The sequence below is a fragment of the Equus quagga genome, chromosome 14 (genome assembly GCF_021613505.1).
Source record: "Equus quagga isolate Etosha38 chromosome 14, UCLA_HA_Equagga_1.0, whole genome shotgun sequence".
In the NCBI taxonomy this organism is placed as follows: Eukaryota; Metazoa; Chordata; class Mammalia; order Perissodactyla; family Equidae; genus Equus; species Equus quagga.
In genome coordinates this window covers 18,526,820-18,550,660 of record NC_060280.1, presented here as the reverse complement: position 1 = coordinate 18,550,660, position 23,841 = coordinate 18,526,820, and the positions used below count along the sequence as shown (strand labels likewise).

The window sequence follows — 23,841 nt, the reverse complement described above, 5'->3', positions numbered from 1 at the left end:
AGCTCAGCGGTAAGTCATGACAGTGGTAAGTGATGACACTTACCAGCAGTCATCAGGCAAGCACAAGTATGGAGAGCGAGAGCTGGGATGCAGCAGTCCAAGATGATCCGGAGGCACACAGCGTGCTTTCCCACACAGGTACACACACGCACACACATGCTCGAACCATACCACACTCGACACACGCAACATTCCCAAAAGTCAAGTCACTTTTGCAGGGTGCACCATTTTTCATCTGAGGCATTTAGGGCTCTGCTAGCAAAGACATTCAAATGTGGGTGGTGTTCTTATAAGTATGGGCACCATTGGGGATGACATCTTTCATTCTCACTCTGAAGTCTCTATAAAATGAGGCTCAAGGACGGGACTCATCCCTCAGTCTGGAGATTCCCCATATTCTCCCCCCTCATCAGTAAGGATGGGCTTTGGAACAGAGAGGAATGTGACCTGTTAGAAGGACACAGCACTGCTCCTCCGAGCCTTCAGATGGAAAGTTCCCAGATCACATCTGTTCCCCTCTCCTCTCATCCCATTTAGACCTGGCCCAATAAAGGCATCACGTGCTGCCCATTGCCTGTCTTGTGGCCCCTCTACTGCTGACAGGCGTGAGAGGGAATCTCAGCTCAGCAGGAAAAGTGACTCTGTTTCCCGCACAGTGTCTGCTCTCTGCCGATTCAGCCAACTTGGAGAAGAGAAGTTTCTGGATGTTTCCTTTTCTGATCCCTTTTCTCCTAACTCCAGACTTGGCCAGAGTCCAAGCTGCACAATACGGCTGAAATAGCCTTGAGTCACTTGCTAAGATGGTGGTCCATCCCTTCCTATTGGTTTGTGCAGGATGCTCCTTGCAGAAGTTGGTGTTGGGTGCTTTCGGTGCAGTGGACCAGCATGCAACTAGGAAACACACAACCCAGAACGTGAGGGGAGTGGGCACCGGCCTGCAGATGCTGGGCAGGCTGAACCAGAACTGCGCTGGGAAATAGCCCTCGGGCTCCCTGAAGCTCTCCCTGGCTGCCCACCATGGGGAGCAGTAGTGAATTAATGTGATCCAGGTTCCAAAAATAGTAGTCAGAGCATCTAAAATTGCCTCCATCCCGGGCTGGGCCGGTCCCCTGGGAATGTCGGCATTTCTAAAATGTCCCCATTCACCCAGTGCCTTGTGTCAGACCCCAGTGGGGCTCTGGGCAACTGTTAAGCTCTCTGGGTTCCACTTGCTCCTGCCCAGTTTCTCTCGGCTCCACATCACTTGTACTGTTTCCCGAACAGGAAGTGCTCAAGATTTATGCCTGCTGTTACCAAGTCAGAGGCCTTCAACCTGGCACATGGCTCAGAAGGGCAGAAAGCACCCTTGGAGAAGTGGCTTGAGTGGTTCTTTGTCATTAGTTGTGAATTAATTCCTAAAAATGAAGACTGAGGAAGCAGAGTCACCTGGGGGCGCCTGAGCTTTCCACTTGTTGCCAATGCTGAAGGAAGCCCTTTCCACAGCGGTTTCTCTTTCTCTGATAAAATTATTCTGGGGTCCCAGGGAATTTTATCATCATGAAGACTTGTCACTCCCAGCATCCCTCAGTGCCTTTGGACATCCCCTGCCCTGTGCATGGAATGTCCTTTACTCCCTCTTCCGTGCCTGACAAATGCCCCATCATCCACTTCTGTGATGCCTTGCTAAGGGCAGGGTGGTGTCCATTAAGTTTGTCTGCAGTGAAAGCTTCTAAATGACCACAAGCTATTCTCCATGTCTAGAGATCCACGTGCCCAGTCTCTGACACCCTGATCAACCAGGATTCCTGGTTTCCTTGCCTATGGGACAGGAGTGATGCGTGGAACGAGCATCTCCCCTGCCTCATGGAGACTGACCTCCGATCTTCTAACAGTTAAGTGATCAGGATCTGTAACCACTACACGGGCATGCTGATTGAAACACAGTTTGAGTGTCTCTCAGCTTAAAGATCGTGTGCTTTAGTCCCCGTTTTCTTAGCTTTGACCTGGTACTGACTCGTTAGTGGCTCCACTTTGCCTCCCTAAGAGATGCTCACGCAGCGCACAACAGAGAAAGTGCTCGAGGGATGGGGAGGAAGGACAAGTTACTCAACGCCTCAGTTTCCACCTCTGTGAAATGGAGATGATTGTTCCCACCTCAGGATGGTCAGGAAGATGAAATGAGTTGTGTAAATGACCTGGTACAGAGTTGCTGCTTTGGGGAGACATCTGTGGGTTTTGCCCATTTGGCACCCGGTCCCCATTTTTCTGAAATAGCAGCATCCTCATCATCCCTGTGCTTGGGGTCCGGTGGTTGACCCCACTGCAGAGGCGGGCCTGTAACACAGTCCTGGCCCAGCAGAACACCCAGAGCCCTGGTCCTGGCGAGTAATTGAGGCACGGGCACAGGACCCAGATTGGGCCAATGAATTCAATTTGGTGACTTTTGTTTGAACTATTGGGGAATTCCTGTAGCTGGGGTTTCTGAAAGATAGGATGTCAGCCAGGAACTCAAGTACCACGGTGCCATCACGAGGGAGAGGCCACCTGAGAAGAGATCCAATACCAAGGACACTTGAGAGATAGAGGGAATGAGCCCTATGGACCCAGACATTTCTGAAACGACCCTAGACTTCTCAGTTATGTGACCCAGAAAATTCTGATTGTTGTCTAATCAAAATTTAATAAGTTTCTGTTCCATGCAAACAAGAATCTTGGCTAATGCAAAGCTCACCAGATTTGGTTTACCTTCCTGCTGCCGTTGCTTTGGGGGGACCTTGTAACCTCTAGTGGGACGATGCCACAGCTCACCTCTCTGTCTTCCCTGTCCGCAGTCTCTTCCCCTTCAGTCCATCTTCCACCACACTGATTCTTCTCGAACATGGGCTTAGTCACATTACTCCTCAGCTTAGAAGACTCTGGGTCGCCTCGGGGCCCTTGCACAAGGTTTGCCCTCCAGAGACCCAGGGGAAATTTGCTGACACAAGACCCCAGCTTCCAGCTGACAAACTCTGAATCCCCCGACATCCCCTGGACCACACGCTAGGAGAGCAGATCCTAACCTTTGGGTCGCGTTTCCTGTTCACCGGGAAACTTCTTTTTTTTTTAAATTGTGGTAAAATACACATAACACAAAATTGACAATTTAAACCATTTTAAAGTGTACTGTTCAGTGGCATTAAGTACATTCACAACATTGTGCACGCTCGCCACTACCTAGTTCCAGAGCTTTTTCATCACCCCGAATGGAAGCCTCCCACCCTTTCAGTAGTCACTTCCCATCCCTGGCTTCCCCCAAAGCCCTGGCAACCACTCGTCTGCTTTCTGTCTCTATGGATTTGCTTGTTCTGGACGTTACATGTAAATGGAATCGTACAATACGGGGCCTTTGTGTCTGGCTTCTTTCACTTCGCATGTTTTCAAGCTTCATCCATGTTGTGGCATGTATCCACACTTTATTCCTTCTGAGGCCTGAATAATACTCCATTACATGGGCATATTACACGTGTTTTTCCTTTCATCAGTTGATGGCCATTTGGGTTGTTTCCACCTTTTGGCTATTGTGAATATTGCTGCTATAAACAATATTGTACAACTTTTTGTTTGAACACCTGTTTTCAGTTCTTGTGGGTATAGACCGAGTAGTAGAATGGCTGGGTCAGTGTTGACCAGGAAGCCTCTTACGCTTGCCCTCTCCAGGCCTCACCAACGTCGTGGATCTGTTGGCTGACTTCACCATCAGCTCTTTAGAAGGGAGCTGTTTCATCCTGATTGTTGTCTCCGATGGTAATCCCTAGGGGGTGTTTCCAGTTTTTAATATTAACCTCTTGCTGTTTAGAGCTTTCCATTGACTAAGCTATTTCAGATCCACTATTTAATTTGTTCCTTCTAGCAATACTACAAGGTAAACACTTTTATATCCGTTTTTCAGATGAGGAGGCTGAGATTCAGTGGGTTGAAGGAACTTGACAAAGTCACACAGCCATTAGGGGTCCAGCTGAAACTGACTCCCAGCCCAGCGCCCTTTCCACACCACTATGGTGGCCCTCTACCAATTTGCCTCTATGTCCAAGGTCTTTTTTTAAAATAATCACTTTCTGAAATTTATTATCAAGATTCACCATTGTTTAGTAACGCCCCTTGCTAGGTGACTGGTAAATGCTCGCACAGGTTTCCTCTCACACTCTGCCAGTTGGCACCTCATTTATAATCAAAACTTTTTCTTTGCCTGCACCAAGGAGATCAACTTTGGCCTTTTCTGGGTCTTCTGGGACCTTCTGGAATCCTGGGTTAATGCTCCCTTTTGATGTTGATATGAAGCTAAATCTGGGTGTGTCCCGCAACTCAACCTCAGCTCTCAAAATTCCCTCCCTATTCTTTCGTTCAACCCAAGTTCAACCCAAGAGCATCTCCCTTCCCTTCTTAGGAGGAAATTATATCTTGGACTGGGGAGTCCCCTGACGTCTTTGGGGCAGAAAAGAGGCACAATGGCCTCCAGCTTGACATGATGGAATTGGGCCCAGCCACCTCCCTGGAAGCTTCCAATTTTAGTATCCTAGTTTCACATGGAACCACGTGGGAGACTGGAGAGAATACAGCAAGCAAAATAGACAACAGACAACAATGAGAACATTCACCATTCATCAAAGGCACACCGTGGGCCTGATGCTGTAGGCATGTTTGCTCACTCAATCCCCTCACTGTGCTAGGAGGCAGATGTTATTTTGCAGATAAGGAAACAGGGTCAGCATGGTGCTTCTCCAGAGTAACAGAGCTGATGGGTGGCCAAGGGGGACTGGAAACCAGCAGAGCCCATGCTCTCCCCACTTTGGCCACCGTCTGCCTCCCAGGGAGAAGCTTTTTGGGCTGAGCTGGCCCACTTAGAGCCTGCCTTGGCAGTTGTGCAAGCAGCGAGGGCTTTCCAGATGTCACGTGATCCACCTTGGGTCCACTCAGGCAAGAATATCCCTAGCCAGCCTCTCCCAAAGTATGTTCTTTGCAACCCTCGTTCTGGGTGATGTCAGGGGCTGACAATAAAGATTCTGTAGTTCAATCCACTTCGGGATCTCAGCCTGAAATGGGTTTCCGCCCCGCAGGCCTTCTCAGCCTTTAAGAAGCAAATATGCAGGATAAACCTCCAAGAGGGAGAGAAAGTGCAGAATGTTTCCCAAACTTATTTGACCATGGAATGCTTTTTCAAGGAGTATCTCAATGTGTCCACCTCAAGGCACTAGTCGGAGATGCCCCCAACCCTCTCAGATTAGTGGGCGTCCAGAGGTGAGAGAGCAGAGTGCTTATGCACGTGGGCTCTGGAGCCAGGCTGCCTGGGATCACATCCCAGCCCTGCCATGTAGTAGCTGCGTGACCTTGGGCAAGTTACTTCACCTTTCTGTGCCTCTGTTTCCTCATCTGTAAAATGTGGGTGATGATAATAATGTAGATTACATAATATACATAACTTCTTAGAACAATGTTTGGCATGTAGTCAGTGCTCACTAAATGTTAGCTGGCATCTGAATCCTTGATGAGCCTCACAGAAGGGCATTTCCCACACTCCATCCTCCAGGAGCAGGGGTCTATACCCAGTACTCCCAGCCCCCTGGCCCACAACCTCTCATTTTATCAAACCTCTCAGTGAAGGTGGCACGAAGCCCGTCCAAAGTTGGCCCTGGTTCCCTGGGAATAACTCTTCCTATCCTGAGGCTGCGAAGGCTTCCTTCCACTTCTATTTCATTTGTTTCTCCCTCGCAGACACATAAGCGTCAAAAGACCGAGATTCTAAACCCAACTCACTCATTTTCCAGTGGGATCTCGAGTTTCCCTCCCTGTAACATAGGACGTCACAAGCCTGTAATCCGGGGGCACAGTACAGAGAGGGGAGGGGTCAGAGCATGGAGCAGAGGGGCTGGATGGTCAAGCGGCAGGGAGAGGACAGTGCCAGTGACAGGTGGCAAGTGTCCTCCCCTTGGGGAAATGGGAGAGGGTGCCTATGACAACGGTGCATGGGCAGTGACTCAGGATAATTAACAGTAGCTGCGACAACAGACCCAAAATCTCAGTGGCTTTGAATGTACATCTTGCTGACTCAAGTCTAATGCCAGTTGGGATGCCTGCCTCCATCTTGCAGCAAGAAGTTCTATAATAGAAAATTCTATCTGGAATATATACCCAGCATGATGTGGGTATACAGATGCCAAGAACACCTGGATGGCCCTGGCTCCAAAGCCGTTCTCTTCTGTTGCCCAGTTGATGCTCCCTCCTCCTTCCTGGAGAAGTAAGACCTTGGAGGAGGGCGTGCATTTGCCTCTGAGTTAATTTTCCAGCTTTTCTAGGACTTCTTTGCAAGTTCTGAGTCTCCGGTTGGCCACCTTACGGTTCCTTAATGTCTCGCCTCTGGGAGGCCTCTGGATCTACAAGGAGCTGTTAGTTGCCTCACTGATTCTCCACCCGTGGCCGAGATGGTCAGTGCTCCCTGAATACGCCTGTGCTCCTCTGCCCTTCCCAGCCTCCCTTGCAGATGGTTGGGGCCGTGCCGCTAGATCTGGCCAACACACTGTGTGTCAGCTCCAGATTGAGGCACTGGGAGCCTGCCTACGGCATCCCACTCTTCCTCAGCTGAGATGGCTTTGGAGGCCGAGTGCTTCATGGGAAAGCTGGAAGGACCAACTCAGAGGCAAATGCACCCCCTCCCCCTAGGTCTCGCTTCTCCACTGAGAGGGCAAGGGAGTTGAAACCTCAATTGGGTAAGAGAGGAGAATGGCTTTGGCAGACAGGGCCATTCAGGAATTCTTGACATTTACATAGCCACTTGACGCTAAATATATCTTCCATATAGGACTTTCTGTTATTCAACTTCTTGCTGTGATTTGGGGTGATTGTGTGATCTGTGACTCAGATACTCCCAGGAGTATCATGGGACAGGCTATTAGGCATCGTGTCTCAGACTGCAACGTACCCACAAGTCACCTGGGGGTCTTGTTAAGCTGCAGATTCTGACTCAGCAGGTCTGAGGCAGCACTCAAGAGTCTGCATTTCTAACCAGCTCCCAGGTGATGCTGACGCTGCGGTCCCTGGACCGTGCTCTGAACGGTAAGAGGCTGGGGCAGGGCTGACTGAGCCACTGAGTATGGTAGGAATGATGCCTAGAGCCCATGAAAACATTCCAATTTCTTTTAAAATCAGAAGGAAAAAAAACTTTTAGGTCAAAGAAAATGTTCTAATAGAGAACATTAATATATTTGTCTTTACACCAACAGAGTTAAAAAATAAATTTCTTAAGGAAGAAGTGGCTCATGAAGGCAAAGTGCCCAGGGCCCACGAAAATCCTAATGTGGCCCTGAGTGGGGGGAGGGGAGGGTAGGGGAGGGGGCAGTGGGAGGGCTTATGCTACCTATAGTGCATAAAACTGTGAAATTTGCAGAATTCATGGAAGGTTACACAGATAACATGGCTCCATGGTCTTCTGGAAGGACCGAGTAAGATTCAGTCTGAAAATATAATACGCAGATGGTAGTTAGCCGTTTAAACCATTTTCCTGGGTCTCCTCAAGTTCTTAGATCTCCTCCACTTAGGGAGCTCTGAGGGGGCTCCCAGGGGCCCCCAAATTCTGGTGCCTGTGAGGTTCATTCTTCTAAGGGACTGAAATCCAGTCTTTTTGTCCCCGCCCCCACCACAGAGGACACAGCCAACTGCTCTCCGAGCTGGAGAGTTGGAGCAGCTGGCCCGTCGGTGTGAGGGCAGAGGGACCAGGCTCCAGAGGCTGCTTTTATTAGTGACAAACACGAGACCATCATCCCTCGTCTGAGCAGCAGATGTCCAAAGCATGAGTCAAATGGCTTGTTAACAAGAAGGAGGATGAATAGGCTCGCCCTTCAGAAGTAAACGTTTTCTTAAAAACACAGCCTTTCACTTCCTTTGGACCCAACGCCACTTCTGACTGTCCCCAAGGCACTGCCTGGGCTTTCAGAGAATGAACAATAATAGCTGACTCTTCGAACACACCTACAGCCCTCCTTGTCACGGGTGCAGTCTGGCATAATCGTTGCTCTAGGATGGCCTCAACCATGCGACTACAGGGGTGAAGCGCTGGGCTCTGGGAGGTGGACAGTTCACAGGTGAGGACACCAAGTTCTCAGAAGGGAGAAGCGATTTGGTAAAGGGCACAAAATGAGTAGGGCGCAGAGCCAAGCTGGGACCCTGGGACCACTGCTTATATTCTCTCTTCATTTCAGCTTAAGAAGTGGCACCAGGGGGTGGGTGTTGGAAGGTCTGCACTGTCTTCAAACTTGGGAGGGTTCGTTCATTCCTTCATTCATTCGCTCCTTCAATATTACCAAGAAGCTGCTATAAACTTGCTGTGGTGCTATCTCCCTTTACCACCTCTCTATAAACCCGTAACGATCTAACCTTTTTTGAAATCTTACCTGCCTAGCCTCTACACCCTTCTGGCCTGCCAGCATCCAGTGTGAGATTCTCACTATGGACAGGCTGTATGCACTTTGCACCAACGGCTATCTAGCCTCGACTTTGCCACTTTCCACTGTGTAATCCTGAGTGAACTAATGAACTTTGCAAAACCTCAATTTTCTCATCAGTAAAATAGAGATACTACTATTACCATGTCACAGGGTGTTGCAAAAATACGAAATAATATTTGTAAAGCACTTAACATGGCATTTGAGCCGGTGCTCAACTAACCATAGCTCTTTGGGAATGATAATAAGCACAGTCATGCACCACACAATGACATTCTGGTTGATGATGGACCACATATATGGTGGTGGTCGCATGAGATGAGTACCATATCACCTAGGTGTGTAGTAGGCCATACCGTCTAGGTTTGTGTAAGTACTATAGGGGAAGAAGAAATTTTCCCCTACCTTCTAGGTTCTTCTGGCTGATCTAAGAATTAAATTGACATGAGACAGAGTAACAGGAGAAAAACAGACAAAAGTTTAACAACATGTATACATGGGAGAAATCCAGGAAAACCAACTAACTTGCCAAAATGGTGGAAGCCCTCACCTTAAATACTATCCTCAGCTAAAGACAAAAGATGTTGGGAGTGACGAGAGTCAGGGACTTCAGAGGAAAGGAAGGCAATTCACAGGCAGTGAAAGGAACAAACATTTGGAAAACAAGTGTTCGTTTGGCCACACAGAAACAGAAGAACACAGAGGGGAGTCCAACATACAGGCTTTTCTGGGTTCCTCCCTATCCACCACCTAGTTCACGTGATGCTGAGGTGAGAGCTCGCTTCCTGAGACAGGTTTCTTAATCTTAATTCTTTCAGCAGTTAAGGAGGAGTTAACAAAAATTTTCTGAGTCTTTTCTTTCTTATCAATAATCAGCCTAAAATAATCCTCATGTTAAAGAGACACATTTTAGGGTGGCAAATTTTGTTCCCCTTCAGTACACTCTATGATGTTCACACAATGACAAAATCTCACAATGATGAAATTGCATTTCTCAGAATGTAACCCCGTCATTAAACAATGTGTGACCGTACATTATTATTACTCTTGTTACTGTCATGTGAAAAAGCCCCCGGAGACTTCAGCAAGTGGAAGTTCCCTCCAGGACTCTGGAAAGTCAGGCTGTCTTTGCTCATGTGCCTGAGCAACTTCTGTGCTTTATAGACTGTAGGAATAATGATAGAGGGGCAACTTAACAAGTGTCTCTGGGTCTAATGTGCCAGACACTTGAGGGCCATCACCACATCCATCTTTCTCTGCTGGGCCCAGCTGACCAGAGAAATGACCTGCTTCTATTGGTGTAAGGCCCTGTGAACTCCACCTTTTGGGAGTGTTGACTGTACATGGGGACAATAGCAAGGAAAGAAGGCTGCCCTCTGACATACAACCATGTGAAAAACCCACACACAAGGGACATGATTAGTCATATATGGAGGTAACCCAAGAAATTGTCTGTAAACGTAGCTGAAGAGTTGGGAGGCCTGACAGGGATCTCCAGAAGGCAGGACAGGAAGACGGTCACAAGTTAGCAGGTGACAACATCCTTTGGGGAGACTTTTCAGCTATTTCTCTTTCTCTAGGAGGAGCTCCTACATTCAAGGGGTGGCTCCTCATGGCCACATGTACACCCCATGATCCCGTCCCCCGACCATGGCTAACTGATACTGGCCCAAGCTGGGCCCATCAGATTCTCTCTCCCGAGACCTTGGACAGAGACCAGAAGCCACTGGAGCCTGGCCAGTCCGGGGGCTGTGCCCTGGAGCAGCGGTCTTCAGAGTGGAGTACGTGTACCCAAGGAATGTGCAAGATGATCCAGTGGAACACCAGGAGACAATCTGAAAGAGTTATTTATTTTTATTTCCTTAGTATTAAAGAAGCAGATTGACAATGGTGCCTTCGTTCAGTCCATATGTCGAAAGGTCACTGTCACATCCAGTTTGTGAGATGTTCTGAGGGCACAGAGGAAATGCTACAGTGGGGACTGACATAGCACTCACATATTCATTTGCTTTCAGCAAAGTGTGACACTGTTTGCATGTGCCCAAGTAAGTGGAGTAGTGAAATATAATTATCTCTTTTTAACCAACCAAACCAGCTATCATAAAATGGGGATGTGGCTTAAAAGGCTCCTGCAAAAAATGTGAAGATACTACTACTGGTAACATCACAAGCAACTCTCAAAAATTTTTTGCAAACTGCTGGATAAAATTGAAAATTTCACTCTCAATTCAGTAAGTAAGGATGCCCTTCCTCCACCTCAGCTATCTGAGCTGGTTGTCCTCTGCCCGCCCTCCCTCTCTCCCTGCGCTCCCTCCTCATCCATTCCGTGCTCCCAGATGACACCTATGGGATATATCACTGGAGCTCCATGCTTGCTGGCTGAGTTTGGCCAATGGGCCAGCAGGAGACAGGAGGAGAGAGAGGAGGAGCATTTCCTCCCCGCTCCCTCCTCGTTTCAGCGCTACATCGTTGGCAATGGCTGTATCCCTCCCTAGCTACAGCTCATTCTGGATGGACCCTCTTCCCTGGCTCCAGGTGTCACTAGAAATCATAAGAGCTAACGTTTACTGGGTGTGAACAACAGATACTGGGCTAAGGGATTTAACCCTGCAAGGTGGGCACTATCGTTATCTCTGTCTTATAGGAGAGGAAACTGAGGCTCAGAGAGATGAGGTGCAGCCTGAGGTATACAGCTGGTCAGTGGTGGAGCTACACAGTCACTTGAGAGCCCGTGCTTTCCTCCAGGGCATTGTGCTGCCTCTAGCACGAGGCACCATCTCCCGTGATGATAATGAGGGAAGAGCTGGTCAGTGCTGAGCCCACCTCCCTACTGGGGGCCAGCCCGCTTTGGACCACACCTGTATGAGCAAAGTCAAGGGTGTCTCCAGGCTTTCTTCTGCTCCTGATGAACCAGGAATCTTGGGCTCTCTGGAAACGTCCTCCCAGTTAACGTGTTGGTGGCCGAACTCCCTGTGGACTCTGTGTGTGCCTTCCCAGGACGGCCACCATGCCCTCCGCACCACATCCCTGCCCTGCAGCCCCGCTGTGAGCAGTGTATGGTCTTGGTCCTCTCAACCCTGCCTGCAGGCCCAGGATTCTTAACTTTCCCTCGGTTTTGCAGGGGTGGCTCAGCTTCCCCAATACCCTGCACTCACTGATACCCCTGCTCATAGCACCCCGATCTCCTCCAAGCCAGTGTTCCCTCAACTTGAGCCATCTGCACAACACTCTCACTCTTTTTTGCCATGTCTGTGTGCCACTGAAACACTTAGTGATTTAATGTTCTTTAATTTGACCAGCAATGAGCCAGAAGGGCAGGGTTGAAATCCCAGCTCTGCCATTTACCAGCTTTGTGTTGTTGGGCAAGTTCTTTACCTTCACTGTGCCTCAGTTTCCTCATCTGGATAATAACAGCAACCGCTTTAGGAGATGCTGTGAGGACCAATGGAGCACCACAAGTAAAGCGTTAGAACAGGGCTGAGTACACAGTAAGCACGCGACAAGTGTTAGCCACCCTTGTCATTACATTTAAAAAGGAAGATTCCTGTCCCTCCTGTAAATGGAAAAATCAGCGCCACTTGTCCCACAAATAGAGAGAAGTTGTAAAAATAAGTCAAATGAAAACAGTCATTAAATTCTAGCTATTGCCTGACAAAGGCTCCAGGCCAGGGCTTGCTCTCATTTTGTCAAGAAGGGAGACAAGCAAGCGTCCAAAAGGAGAGGGCTCACGAGGCTCAACCGCGGTGGACCACTCCTCCGGACTTGCCTGACCTCCCGGGTTCAGCACAGCCGGTGCTGCCGCAGCCCCACCCCCAGGCCACCACAGATGGGGGCTTTCTCCGCCCTCCGAAGGACTGAAAAGAACTAAAGAGGGAATAACGTTCTCACGAGGTGAGCTCGTGTGTTTGGGGCTGAGTCAGTGTCCCGCTTATTAGCAGCTTGCAGAACTAGGCCCACGCCCGGGGCCACGCCGCAGAAGCCCACCTCTGACAGCCAAGTGTCCAAACGCCGCAAATGCATAGAAAAGCCATCGTGTATGTACCACTGAGACCGTTCCCCCCAAAACCCACGTTTGTAAATGCCCCATGACAGGAACGATGACTGAAGTGTTGCACAGCTAAAATGATTCTATATTATACAACCGTTGAAAAATTGTGCTTTGAAGGACCTTTAAGGTTGTGGAAAAATGATCATGCTGGAGTGTTCAGTTAAAAAAAACAGGCTAACCAAGATGTCCTTCAGCAGATGAGTGGACAAATAAACTGGGGTCCATCCAGACAATGGAATATTATTCAGCACTAAAAAGAAATGAGCTATGAAGCCATGAAAAGACAGGGAGGAAACATAAGCACATATCACTAAAAAAAAGCCAGTCTGAGAAGGCGACGTACTGTTTGATTCTGGAAACAGACATTTGACATTCTGGAAAAGGCAAAACTGTGGAGACAGGAAAAGGATTAGTAACTGCTGGGGGTTTGGGTAGGAGAGCAGGGTGAAGAGGAGGAGCACAGAGGATTTTCAGGGCAGTGAAACTCCTCTGTATGATATGGTAATAAGGTGGATAGTTGTCATTATACATTTGTCTAAACCTGCAGAAGGTACATCACCAAAAGTGACCCCTGAGGTGAACCATGGACTTTGGATGATAGCTATGTGTTGATACAGGTCCATCATTATCAACAAAGATGCTCACACTGGGATGGCTGTGCATGTGAGGGGCTGGAGGTGGATGGGAAATCTCTGTACTTTCTTTTCGATTTCGCTGTGAACCTAAAAGTGCTCTAAAAAAGTAAAGTCTTTAAAAACTTCTAAAAAGCAGACTACTAAACCACATATAGTAAGACCCTTGTTTTATAAAATCTAGAGAAATACAAAGAAAGAGACATCATAATACTAACAATACTTATCCCTGAGTGATAGGATTCAGGAGGGATTTTTTTATTTCTTTATATTTATTTCTGAATTTCTGATTTATACTCATTTCTATATTTTCCAAGAAAGGTTAGCAAGGAGCATACATTACTTTTATTACCAGGAAAAAATCTGAATAAAAATTATAAATAAAAAAAGTCCTAGGAAGAAAGTAATCAGAGTTGATTAAGTCCAGCCTTCGCAAACTCCTTTTTATGTCTGTGGCTGACTGGAAGAGAGGTTTTCTGTGTGGCTGGCTGGCTGTCACCTGCTTTCCTTCTCCTGTGGAGAAGGCCCTCGCCGAGAAGGCGGGGCTAGTCCAAAGTCACGGCCTCTCATTGCCTCTGCATCCCACCCAGTGAGGCTGCCCTGGCCTGACGCCTGAACTCAGGGTCTAGCCTCCAAGGTCCATGGCACAGATACAATATCCCCTTTCCCAATTTTCTTGATTTTCCCATCATTTGGACTGTGACATTCAATAACTGCTCCAGGACCTGGGTTACTAGGTAGAGGTGGGGTGGCATCTAACACAGGAAGTGCCTGTTTTGGTCTTAGGTGTCCTGAGCAGGAATCCCCACTCACCACCTAGCAGCTGTGTGTCCTTGGGCACATGCTTCACCCCTTTCACCTGCAGCATCCTCACCTCTATCACAAGGATTAAATTAGATAGTGGATCCAGCACAGATCCTGGCACAAGGTAGGAACTCAACGAATATCCACTTTCTCTCCTCCTTCCTTTTACATTTACTACATGGAGACTCAGTTCACTCTGTCCCTCCACTCAAAGAGCTCCCCAACGGGCAGGGGCAGAGTCTGCAGGCTCCAAGTTCTCTCCTTTCCATCCATCCAGGCCTCTGTTCCTCCTCGGCCAGTAAACAGAATTCCTCTGCTGACTGCCAAGCCACAGAGAGGATGGCTGAGGGACAGGCCAGTGACTCCATGGGGTGACCCAGCAGAGATGGCAGAGGGGGAGAGGGTGGATAATTTGAGACACCCACCTCGAATCCTCTCAAGCTAGACTAGAAGAATCTGATCATCAGGCACATATACATAATAAACCTAAGGCCCTGTTTAACCAAAACACACTTTATGAGCATTACGTCCATTTTTTCATAAGAAAAAAAAACCAGATCCTAAGCACTATACACTCCTGGCATCATTCTGGGTGCTGGACACACAGTGGAGAATGAGACAGGGTCTCTGCCCTCACAGGGCTCCTGCTGGAGGTGAGGGGTGCATCCATCTACCTTTATAACCAGGACTTAGAGAAAAGAGGCAGGGGCTGTCTGGGAAGCTGAGAACCTGTCTGTGCACTTCAGCCCATCAGGCAGGGAGTCTGGCTTCCTCTCACGGAGACTCACAGAACCCCTTACCCCAAAATGATGAGCCCAATGGTGCCCCTGGGAATTAGTTTCAAGTTGAAGGCCTTACATGGCCCTAACTATCCTCATCCAAGATACTAAATCCCCCACTCTTCACTTGGTGGCTGGGTGACCTTGGATAAGTCATTTTCTCTCTCCTAGTCCTCCTGTCCTCACCTGTGAAATTGAGGTAAAGTTACATCCCACAAGGCATTGCTGAAAAGAGCACATGAAATCACACATGGAGAGCCTCAGAGTGGGACATGCTTCCCCCACTGCCCTCTCAGAAACAGTGCCCATCAGAAAGGAACAGAGCATGGTGATCAAGAGCAGAGCCTCCGGAGATTGGCTGCCTGGAGTGAACTGCCAGCACCACCTCTCACCAGTTGTGTGACCTCTCTGTGCTAAAATGCCCCCATCTACAAGATGAGGGTAGTAATAATAACCCCCAATTTGCAGGGTTTGGGAGTTGTGCTACTAGATGGGAAGTGCTTAGGACAGTGTTCAATGCAGAGTAAAAATGGCATTTAGCTTTTTTTTCTTCCAGAAAACATGTTTATGGGGATCAGTGGTCATGTTGTAGCAATTAGCATGTGATTCTCTCTCCCTGATGATCTTAGAGGGTGTGTAGGAAAGTCCCACTTACTACCAAACATAGAGAAAGGTCCATCAGCTATGAATACAAACAGCCATCCCCAACACACACACACACACACAAACACACACCCCTGAATCATGGGCCCAACAATCATGATGATGACAACTGTATTCTCCGTTACGTCAAAAATCACAAGACACCATTTAAGGCAGGTGCGTACCCTCACACTTGCAGCTTTGTTGAGAGGCAGGAGCACTGGAGCTAGAGTCATACAGACTTGAGTTCAAGTCTCAGCTCTGCTCTTTCTTTGTGGTCTGACCTTACGCAAGGCACTTAACCTGAGTTTCCTCCCCATAAAAGTGTTGGGGCAAGGTTGGGGGAGTTAACTCCACCTGTCTCACCAGCATGTCATTGCCCCCTGGTGGGACCTTTGGCAGGCGATGACTCCCCAGTGCTCCCAGCCTAACAGTCCTGGGATGCTTCCTCCTTTTTCCTGCAGGAGACCCAGCTTGCACAAGCCAGTGGGCTGCTTTAATTTCCATCCCCAAAGAGCAACCTGAAGAGTGTTAAAAGAATAACAGCTGCCGAGCTCTGAGAGGCAGGAAGGAGCTGGCCAGGGGTCCCAGGCTCCGTGCTCTGTTTACTCAAACTGCAGAGCATCTCTAGGCTTTTACAACTGTTTCCTGGGCAGAAAGGAGCAAAACAGCTGGGCCCCTCTCTGGCCTCTGGCTTCCACTGGCCTTTCCTTTGGAGAAAGCCAGCTTGAGTGCCACTCACTCTAGCCTCACCACCCAGCTCCTGAAGAGGAGCGGGGCTTGGGGCCCAGGCCAGGCACATGCACCTCCTCCAGGAGTTGGGGGAGGACAAAGCTGGAGAGAGAAGGCGAGATGGGCACAGAGATAAACACAGGGGCTGCGACCAGAACACAGGACAGGAGGGGCAGGGACAGAAACAGGGGCAAGGTCAAGGATGGAGACAGGACTGGACCAGCACAGGGTCCATGGTAGGGGGTTGGGGGTGGCACGGGGTTGGGGGTGGCACAGGGTTTGGTGGTGGGCAGAGGGAAGCACAAGTCAGCACAGAGCAGGGCCAGGAAAGGGGTAGCAGGCAGTGAGGGGAAGCCCTGCCTGGTGGGCTTGCATGATCTGGAGACCCTCTATTGCCTCAGATGGGCTCACAGGAAATCTAGAGGTGGGGATCTCTAGGCAGAACCCACATTTTCACCCTGACCTGCGCAGGCTTTCCAACAGTAAGCAAAAAGAGCACGATTCAGTTAAGTTAGGACTGGCAAGATTCACTTCTCATTTAAAACTAGGATAGCAACAATAAAAACACTCAGCTGAAATGCCACCCAATAAAGCCAACTCCCCTGGAAAGTTCAAGTCAGGCGCCCCGTCCCAGCACCCTGTACCTTTAAGGAGGAGAAGGGTTCCCTCCGCTTCCCGGCTGAAGAGTCAGGTTATTCTTGGACAGAGCGATGACTTACCTAAAACTGAGTTATTCCCCGTTCCTCCTCTGGCCAGCCTCTCTTCACTCTGGGGAGCTTTTACCATTTAAGGTCAATGTTACATCTGGCTCCGGAGCTCCGAGCTGAGAAGCCTCTGGCTGCCGCCTTGGCCGCCGCCTCCTCCAAGAGGGGCTGGGACTTGAAGCCCAGAGCTCCTCAGGGAGCCCCTCGGCCTGCTCAGGGGGCTAACGGCAGGGGAAGCTGTCCAGGCTGCCCTGGGCTCAGGGCTGGCTGGGCCTGGGGAGCAGCAACTCGCCCTGGGTCCCTGCCATGGGCGCCCGCACCGAGGATGGCAGTGCCCACGGGCAGCTCATGCCACTGGGCACAGTCCTGGCCAGACGGGGACCAAGGGAACTCTGCAGACCCGCCTCCCAGCCTGGACTCTCCAGCAAGCATGTGAGCCTGGACAAGTCTCTGGTCTGGTGCCAGGAGAAACTGGGAACATTTCCTGTCCCGGGGATTCGGGGGCGGGGACTGCTCCCACCTTAAACCCCTGGGATTACCAGAGAGAAGGGCCTGGGAGATTCAGCTAATCCCAGACCTCGCACCAGCCCCGGGGGCTTCATTTTCTGCTCCTGCACTCAACAGCCCTGTGGTCTTTATATCGTGGAGCCTCAGTCTCCTCCTCCCTAAAGTGGGAACAATAGTGGGTTATAGCGGGATTAAATGAGGTCATATTGGAGGGCTTAGCACAGTGCCAGCATCTCATACGTGCTGATGGCACAAATTAGTTCCTGCGCCTGTCCAGACACAGGCGAGGATGGGCTGCCTCTCTCCTGGAAGTCCGCACCTTGTCCTTCCTCGCTCCTCACCCAGCGTGGATGCAGTGCCCCCCTAGAGCCAATGCCATGGAGCTTCAGGCTCTGGGCAAGTCAAGTGGGGGCTCCGGCACTCTTCTGAGGTTAGGGCAGCTCAGAGAAGCCCTGGGTAGGGTTGCCAGATAAAACACAAGACACTCACTTAAATTCGAATTTCAGATAAACAACATATAACTCCTTTAGTGTAAGTATGTCCCAAATATTGCACAGGACATACTTATACCAAAAAAAATATGATTTTTTACCAGAAATTCTAATTTAACTGCATTTCCTGCATTTTTATTTGCTGAATCTGGCAACTCTAGCCCTGGGCCACCTCTTGCCACCCCAGAAAGCATTCCCCCATCACGCTGAGAGCTCTGGGGGTTGGTGAATCAAGGCCTCCTGGTGACAGCTGCCTGGCTATCCACAGTCCTTCTCCCCAGCTCCTGGCCATGGCTCAGTCCTGGCAGGCTTTCCCCACTGAACCTGGGCCCCTGGCCTCCAGTGTGCGCTCTCTCTCCTCCCTGTTGTTATGAAAGGCTCCTGAGAACGTAGTGCGTGCTGTCTGTTACACCACAAAGGACTGTAATTTTGTAGATGCAGCCAGAGAAGACTGTCCTGGTCCTAGCCATGCTTTCTCTCAGGTGCCTATACCTATCCATCTGCCAGGTACAGGCTCCCACTGGCAAACCTACTTGGTAGTAACTACTAGAATTGCAGGTATAGAGATTAGAAGGAGTTTACCAAACTCTTTAGTCTGTTTTTCCAACTTCATTGTGGGTTAGCTTCCCCAAGTATGAAGCTCCTTGGACCCCTCTTCCAGAAATTCTAATTCCACGGATCTAACGTGGGACCCAGGAATCTGCATTTTAATTAAGGCTCTCAGGTGATTCTTCTGCAGTTGGCCCAAGGACCCCACTTTGGGAAATGATGCTCCAAAGTTTGATCTTATGACTCCAGCAGCAGTTACCACAGAGACAACCAGAAACTCAGGTTCAAACAGAATCAAAGGTTATGTGTGCATGTGAGGGAGGTTGTGTGTGTGTGTGTGTGTACAAAACATATATTGAGCACCAATCATTATATTAGATGCTTTCCAGAAAAGCTTGTATGTACCTCACAAGCGCCCTATTAAATAGAACTATTATATTTTTCCTTCAAAAAGGAAACTACGACTGGAAGAGGTGAAATGACTTGCCTGATGTTCCACAGCTGGTCAGTGGTAGAGCTGAGAGGTGAACTTCGGTGGCTTGACCCTAAAGCCCCTTCTCTTGTACCGTACTGCCTCCCCCACAGCCGGGGTTTCCTAAACTGGGGTTCATGGGTAGTCTTCAGGGGTCTCTGAGCCAAATGAAATGGTATGCAAAATACTGTGCGATCTATGTTTTTCTTGGGTACAGGCCATAGCTTTCGCCAGACCCACAGAAGGGTCACCAAATAACTTTTAAAATCACTGCATTAAAGCAAGCATTTCACAAAACACATTACTTGTGGGTGTGTAAAATGGAACATGCTCTATAGAAGACAATTCAGCATTATTAAGATTACAAGGCTCATATTCTTTGACCCAATTTCACTTCTAGAAATTTATTCTACAAACACACTCTCACACTTGGGAAATGACAAATGAACACGACGATTCTTTGCAGCTTTGTCTATAAAAGCAAAGGGATTAGAAACAACATAAATGTCCACCAATTGGGGGTCATAAAAGATGATAGTGTACAGCCACAACAGAGGATAAGGAAGCTCTTTGGGTACTGATATGAAAAACCTCCAAGATATATGGTTAAGTGGAAGAAGTAAGATAACAGAACAGTACACACACACACACACACGATATACTTATAGGCACACATACTCACTCATAAGTACATGTGTTTGTACACAATCTCACTAAAACTAGCACAAGAAATGAAACATTAAGACTAGTTGCCCATGGGGAGGGGATCTAAGTGGCTGGTGCAAAGACTATCCATTGTATACCTTACTTATACTTTAAAAATTTTGAATCATATGAATAAATCATGTGTCTACGATCAAAACAATAATGAAACAAAAGCATTGCTGCAAACAGGAATTTAATCACTTCATCTTTCAGCACTCCTTCCCCCAAATGTCAAAGAGTATTGGCATGAGCCTAGCTAAAGGTTATTGTTTTTTTTTTTTTACTTTTTATTTGGGAATAATTACAGACACACAGGAAGTTGCAAAAATAGTACAAAGAGTCCACGTACACTTCATCCAGCTTCTGCCAATGGTGACATCCTCTATGGCCGTTGTACAGTATCAAAACCAGGAAGTCAGCATTGGTACGTTACTGTCAACTAGACAACAGATCTCACTCTAAAGGTTATTTTTAAAATATAGGCTTCTCACAGTTCACTTACTCATTTAGAAATGTTTATTGAGCATCTCTACTGTGCCAGACATAGAGTTGGATGACGGGAAGTGGTAGAGACACTGCAGACCCATGCCTGCCCTCATGGGGTGTAGACTAGTGAAGGCGACCCCCTTATGCAAGTGGGAATAGCGTCATGGAGGCCCAGGGTCCAGCAATGCACAAGGAGTGCTGACCATGGCTCTAAAAAAGGAACTGTGTCCCTTCTGTCCTGGTCATGGAGCTTCACAGCTTGCCTGGAAGCTGACTTTTAATCCTTAAAAGAGCATGAGCAATTACTTGGGCTATATTTATCCTTGTTCCTGGAGCCACACAGGGATTTGGCCTTGCTTTACCAAAATCTTCAGCTCATCACTCATTCCCATCAGAGACAATTGTGTGTCCTCCGTAAAAAAGCAGTGGGCCAGCAGAGGCACACGGGCACACAGCTCGGGGAGCATCCCCCTCCAGGCCATTTGACTCAAGGCCAGGGAAGAAGTTTAAAAGTCCCAGGCCAAAAGCAGATCCTAGGACCAAAGGAAGCCAAGCTGGAGAAGCATCATCTTACCAGGAACACTGCCAGCTCAGGGACTGACTGCTGGCTCGACCGCACTGGGAGTTTTGACTTCCCTGAGCCTTCCATACTCAGAGGCTCTGTGTGATGCCCGGCACTTAGTAGGTCCTGGATGAGTAAGTGAACAAACAAGTGGCCAACTCGCAGGAATTGCATCCCGGTAGCGACAACAGGTGTCATTTACATTACAGGTCTAGTACAGTCCTCACCAAATCCACGTAACGTAGGGCTTCTCATCCCCATGTCCTAGGTGAGGAATCTGAGACCTGGAGAGGTCAAGGAGCTTGCCAGTTTCTCATAATTTGTAAACCCAGATCTTTCTGACTATAGAGTTTCTGGGTGTCGGGGTCAAGCCAACAGTCTGAGAACATGAGGTGTCTCATCTCTCCCCCAGAATCCCATTAAAATGATAGCAGAGGACTCCTTAAGAAGGAATAAATTCTTAGCCACAAAGAGAATGGGAGGGGGCATGAGTCAACACATTTCTGGAAACTGGCAAGAAGATAGAGGAGTGGTGCCTAAGGAAGCCAGAAGGAGGAGGCCCAGCCTAGCCCTGGATGACCCATGGAGAAGGAGGCTCAGCTGCTCTGGTGCCCCAGAGAGGCTCTGGACTTGAAAAGCCAGATGTGAAAGGACAGAAATGAGACATAGAGTCAAACATAAAGGGGATGATTAAAAGTCTGTGGGCATGGGCCAGTCCCAGCAGCCTAGTGGTTAAGTTCACTCACTCTGCTCCGGCGGCCTGAGTTCAGTTCCTGGGTACAGACCTGCACCACTTGTCTGTCAGTGGCCTTGCTGTGGTAGGGCTCACATACAAAAAGAGGAAGATTGGCAGTAGATGTTAGCTCAGGGCAAATCTTCCTCAGCAAAAAAAAAAAAAAAAAAGTCTGTGGACAGAAGGGGCTAGAAAGGAACTACCTCAAGTAACTTTTGTACATTTGGACTAAATGTCTTCACGCAAAAGGAAAAAAAGAACAAAAAACAAATACTGAGTAGATTTCTTTTTCATAGATATATGAGTTAGAAATTCTGAAAATACTTTCTGTACATTCTAGAATTGAGTAAATTCGTAAACATATTGTTAATAATGAGAATCAATCTTCTCACTGCCAAAGGAGGGAGTTACAAATATGGAAAGGAGGGAAAACAGAATAAACCAGGCAGTGCTGTGTTGGAATTGTAGGTATTGGAGTGAACTAGATAGGCAAGTAGATAGAGAGATAGGTGGATGGGCATGTATATGGGCAAGCATGTGTGTATACATATATATATATATATATTTATATGTTTATATTTATATACAGAAGGCAGACATGTGTGTGCATAAACATACATCTATTTCCTGGCTCTAACCGCTGAGAGCGCCTGAAAATAACAATGCTTCAGGAGTGATGAGCACACTTTGCACTCAGTTTTGATTTATAAATACCCTTCTCCAATAAAAGGGTCTAGGGCTTCTTGGAGAAATGGCTAATTTTAGGGCTGGGAGAGCAAAAGTACAATATCTTATTGTGCCAAAAAGTAAGGAATTGCTTCAAGAATGATTGTGGCATGTCAAAAAGACACAGGACCACTTGAAGGGGCTCTCACTGCCTCAAATCTGAGACAATCTGAGGATTAAAGTAAGTAATGATAGTAAAAGATTATAACCCATGAATAAAATAAGAATCTATGAGCAGTCATGGGGGATCTGGGGAGAGACAGGATCCTGGCATCCTGCCTTTGCTTTAGGCCAGCCCTGGAGGGAACAACTGCTGGAAAATTTGTCACCCACTTTCTCCACTCTGCCTCAAGAGCATGGCTTCCCCATTTGTTTCAAGGACGTACACTGTGCACATACCTTGTGCCTGCACCTCTGCTAGGCAGTGAGTTTCCAGAGGTGAACAGAATGTGGCCCCTGCCCTCTGGGAGCTAATGGTATGTGACTCAAGAGAGTAAGTAACACCTGTGACATAAGATGTGCAGGTGGTTTGCAAACTGTCTGTCGGGATGTTTACATGTGGTGTTATTAGTAAAATTATTCTATAAGGAAGAACATAGTTAGTACTAGGGGAGGGTTGGGGTGGGGTCACTGAACTTGAACCAAGTGCTACAGTCATCCCAAGGAAGACAAAGTGGGGGCATTAAGGAAGGTTTTCTTTCTAGTGGAGTTGGCATTTGAGGCAGTCATGAATCCAAATACGTCAAGGTTTCAAGAGGTAGAGAGTGGGTTCAGGAGGTCGTTCCTGGAGGAAGAAGTGGTGCAGGGCTATGTGGGGCAGTGGGAAAGTGCCCAGGAATACGGTGACAGGAGTCTTGTCGTGGGGCTGGGCTGAGGAGGTCAGACTGTGAAGGAGCCTTGAACCCTAGGCTTAAGAATTGGGACTTAACTTCCACGTGGGCTGGGAGCCCCAGGAGGTTTCCAAGCAGGGACAGTGGACGAGGAGAGCTGGACTTTGGGGAGATTGTTCCAGCGCAGGGGACAAGTCAGGGAATTATTGCTAAACGTCCTGGAAAGAGAGTGGGCTTTGGAGCCAGACTCCGCAGAACTGTGGGGAAATTAATTAACTTCTCCAGTGTCAGTTTCTTCTTCAAAATGGGTAACACTGAGCACTGTCTTCAAAACAGTTAACTGTGATGGCCCAGGCACTGACCAGTTAGAGTGGATACCAGTGGCTGTCCTGCTGAAGTAGCTGGATCCCAGAGGCCCCCTGCAATACCAGATATCCACCCTTCAGTTGCTACATCATGGGAAGGTCCAGGGAACCTTGGGGGAGACTCCAGGGTAACTAGGGTGACGTGGGGAGCAGTCAGGGGTCTCAGAGTAGCAGCAATTTACCAACTGACAGGGAAGTACCTCAATATTTTAACAGTGCGTGGCCATAGTGGGGCGGCTGGGCTCAATATTCGTCTGAGTGCTCCTGAAACACCCCATAAAGACGTGGCCCTCAAGAGAGAAGAAGATGTCAAGGATGACCAAGTTGAACAACTGGGCATATAGTGGAGTCATTTATGGAGACGGGGAAGACAGGAGCTGGGGGGACAGGATTAATAGATTCCAGGGTTCCATTTTGGACATGTTATGCTTTAGATGACTATGAAACATCCCAGTGGAGAGGAACCGTGGACAGTTGAACATATGAAACTCTGCAGAGAAGTGATAACAGCAGAGACGAGAGTGGGCAGAAAGAGAGAGTCTCAATAAACTTGTGCGCTAACTGCATGTGGGGCATGGAAAGAAAAGATCAGGTGAGTCTGAAGTTTTGACCCCTTGACAGGTA

At 48.4% G+C, this 23,841-nt stretch overlaps 1 protein-coding gene across 4 annotated transcripts in view; it reads right to left on the bottom strand.

The window, feature by feature from the left end:
* The window catches only part of IRAG1 (inositol 1,4,5-triphosphate receptor associated 1), a 119,751-nt gene extending 102,569 nt beyond the window's left edge, over window positions 1–17,182 (bottom strand). For 3 of the 4 annotated variants that reach the window (XM_046686074.1, XM_046686076.1, XM_046686078.1), the window contains exon 1: window positions 16,807–17,182. In XM_046686074.1, the coding sequence (XP_046542030.1) occupies window positions 16,807–16,873 (67 nt within the window). In that variant the 5' untranslated portion in view covers window positions 16,874–17,182. Of the gene's footprint in view, window positions 1–16,731 lie in introns of all 4 variants that reach the window. The other variant, XM_046686077.1, reaches the window with a different exon arrangement.
* Window positions 17,183–23,841: the final 6,659 nt, after the last annotated feature.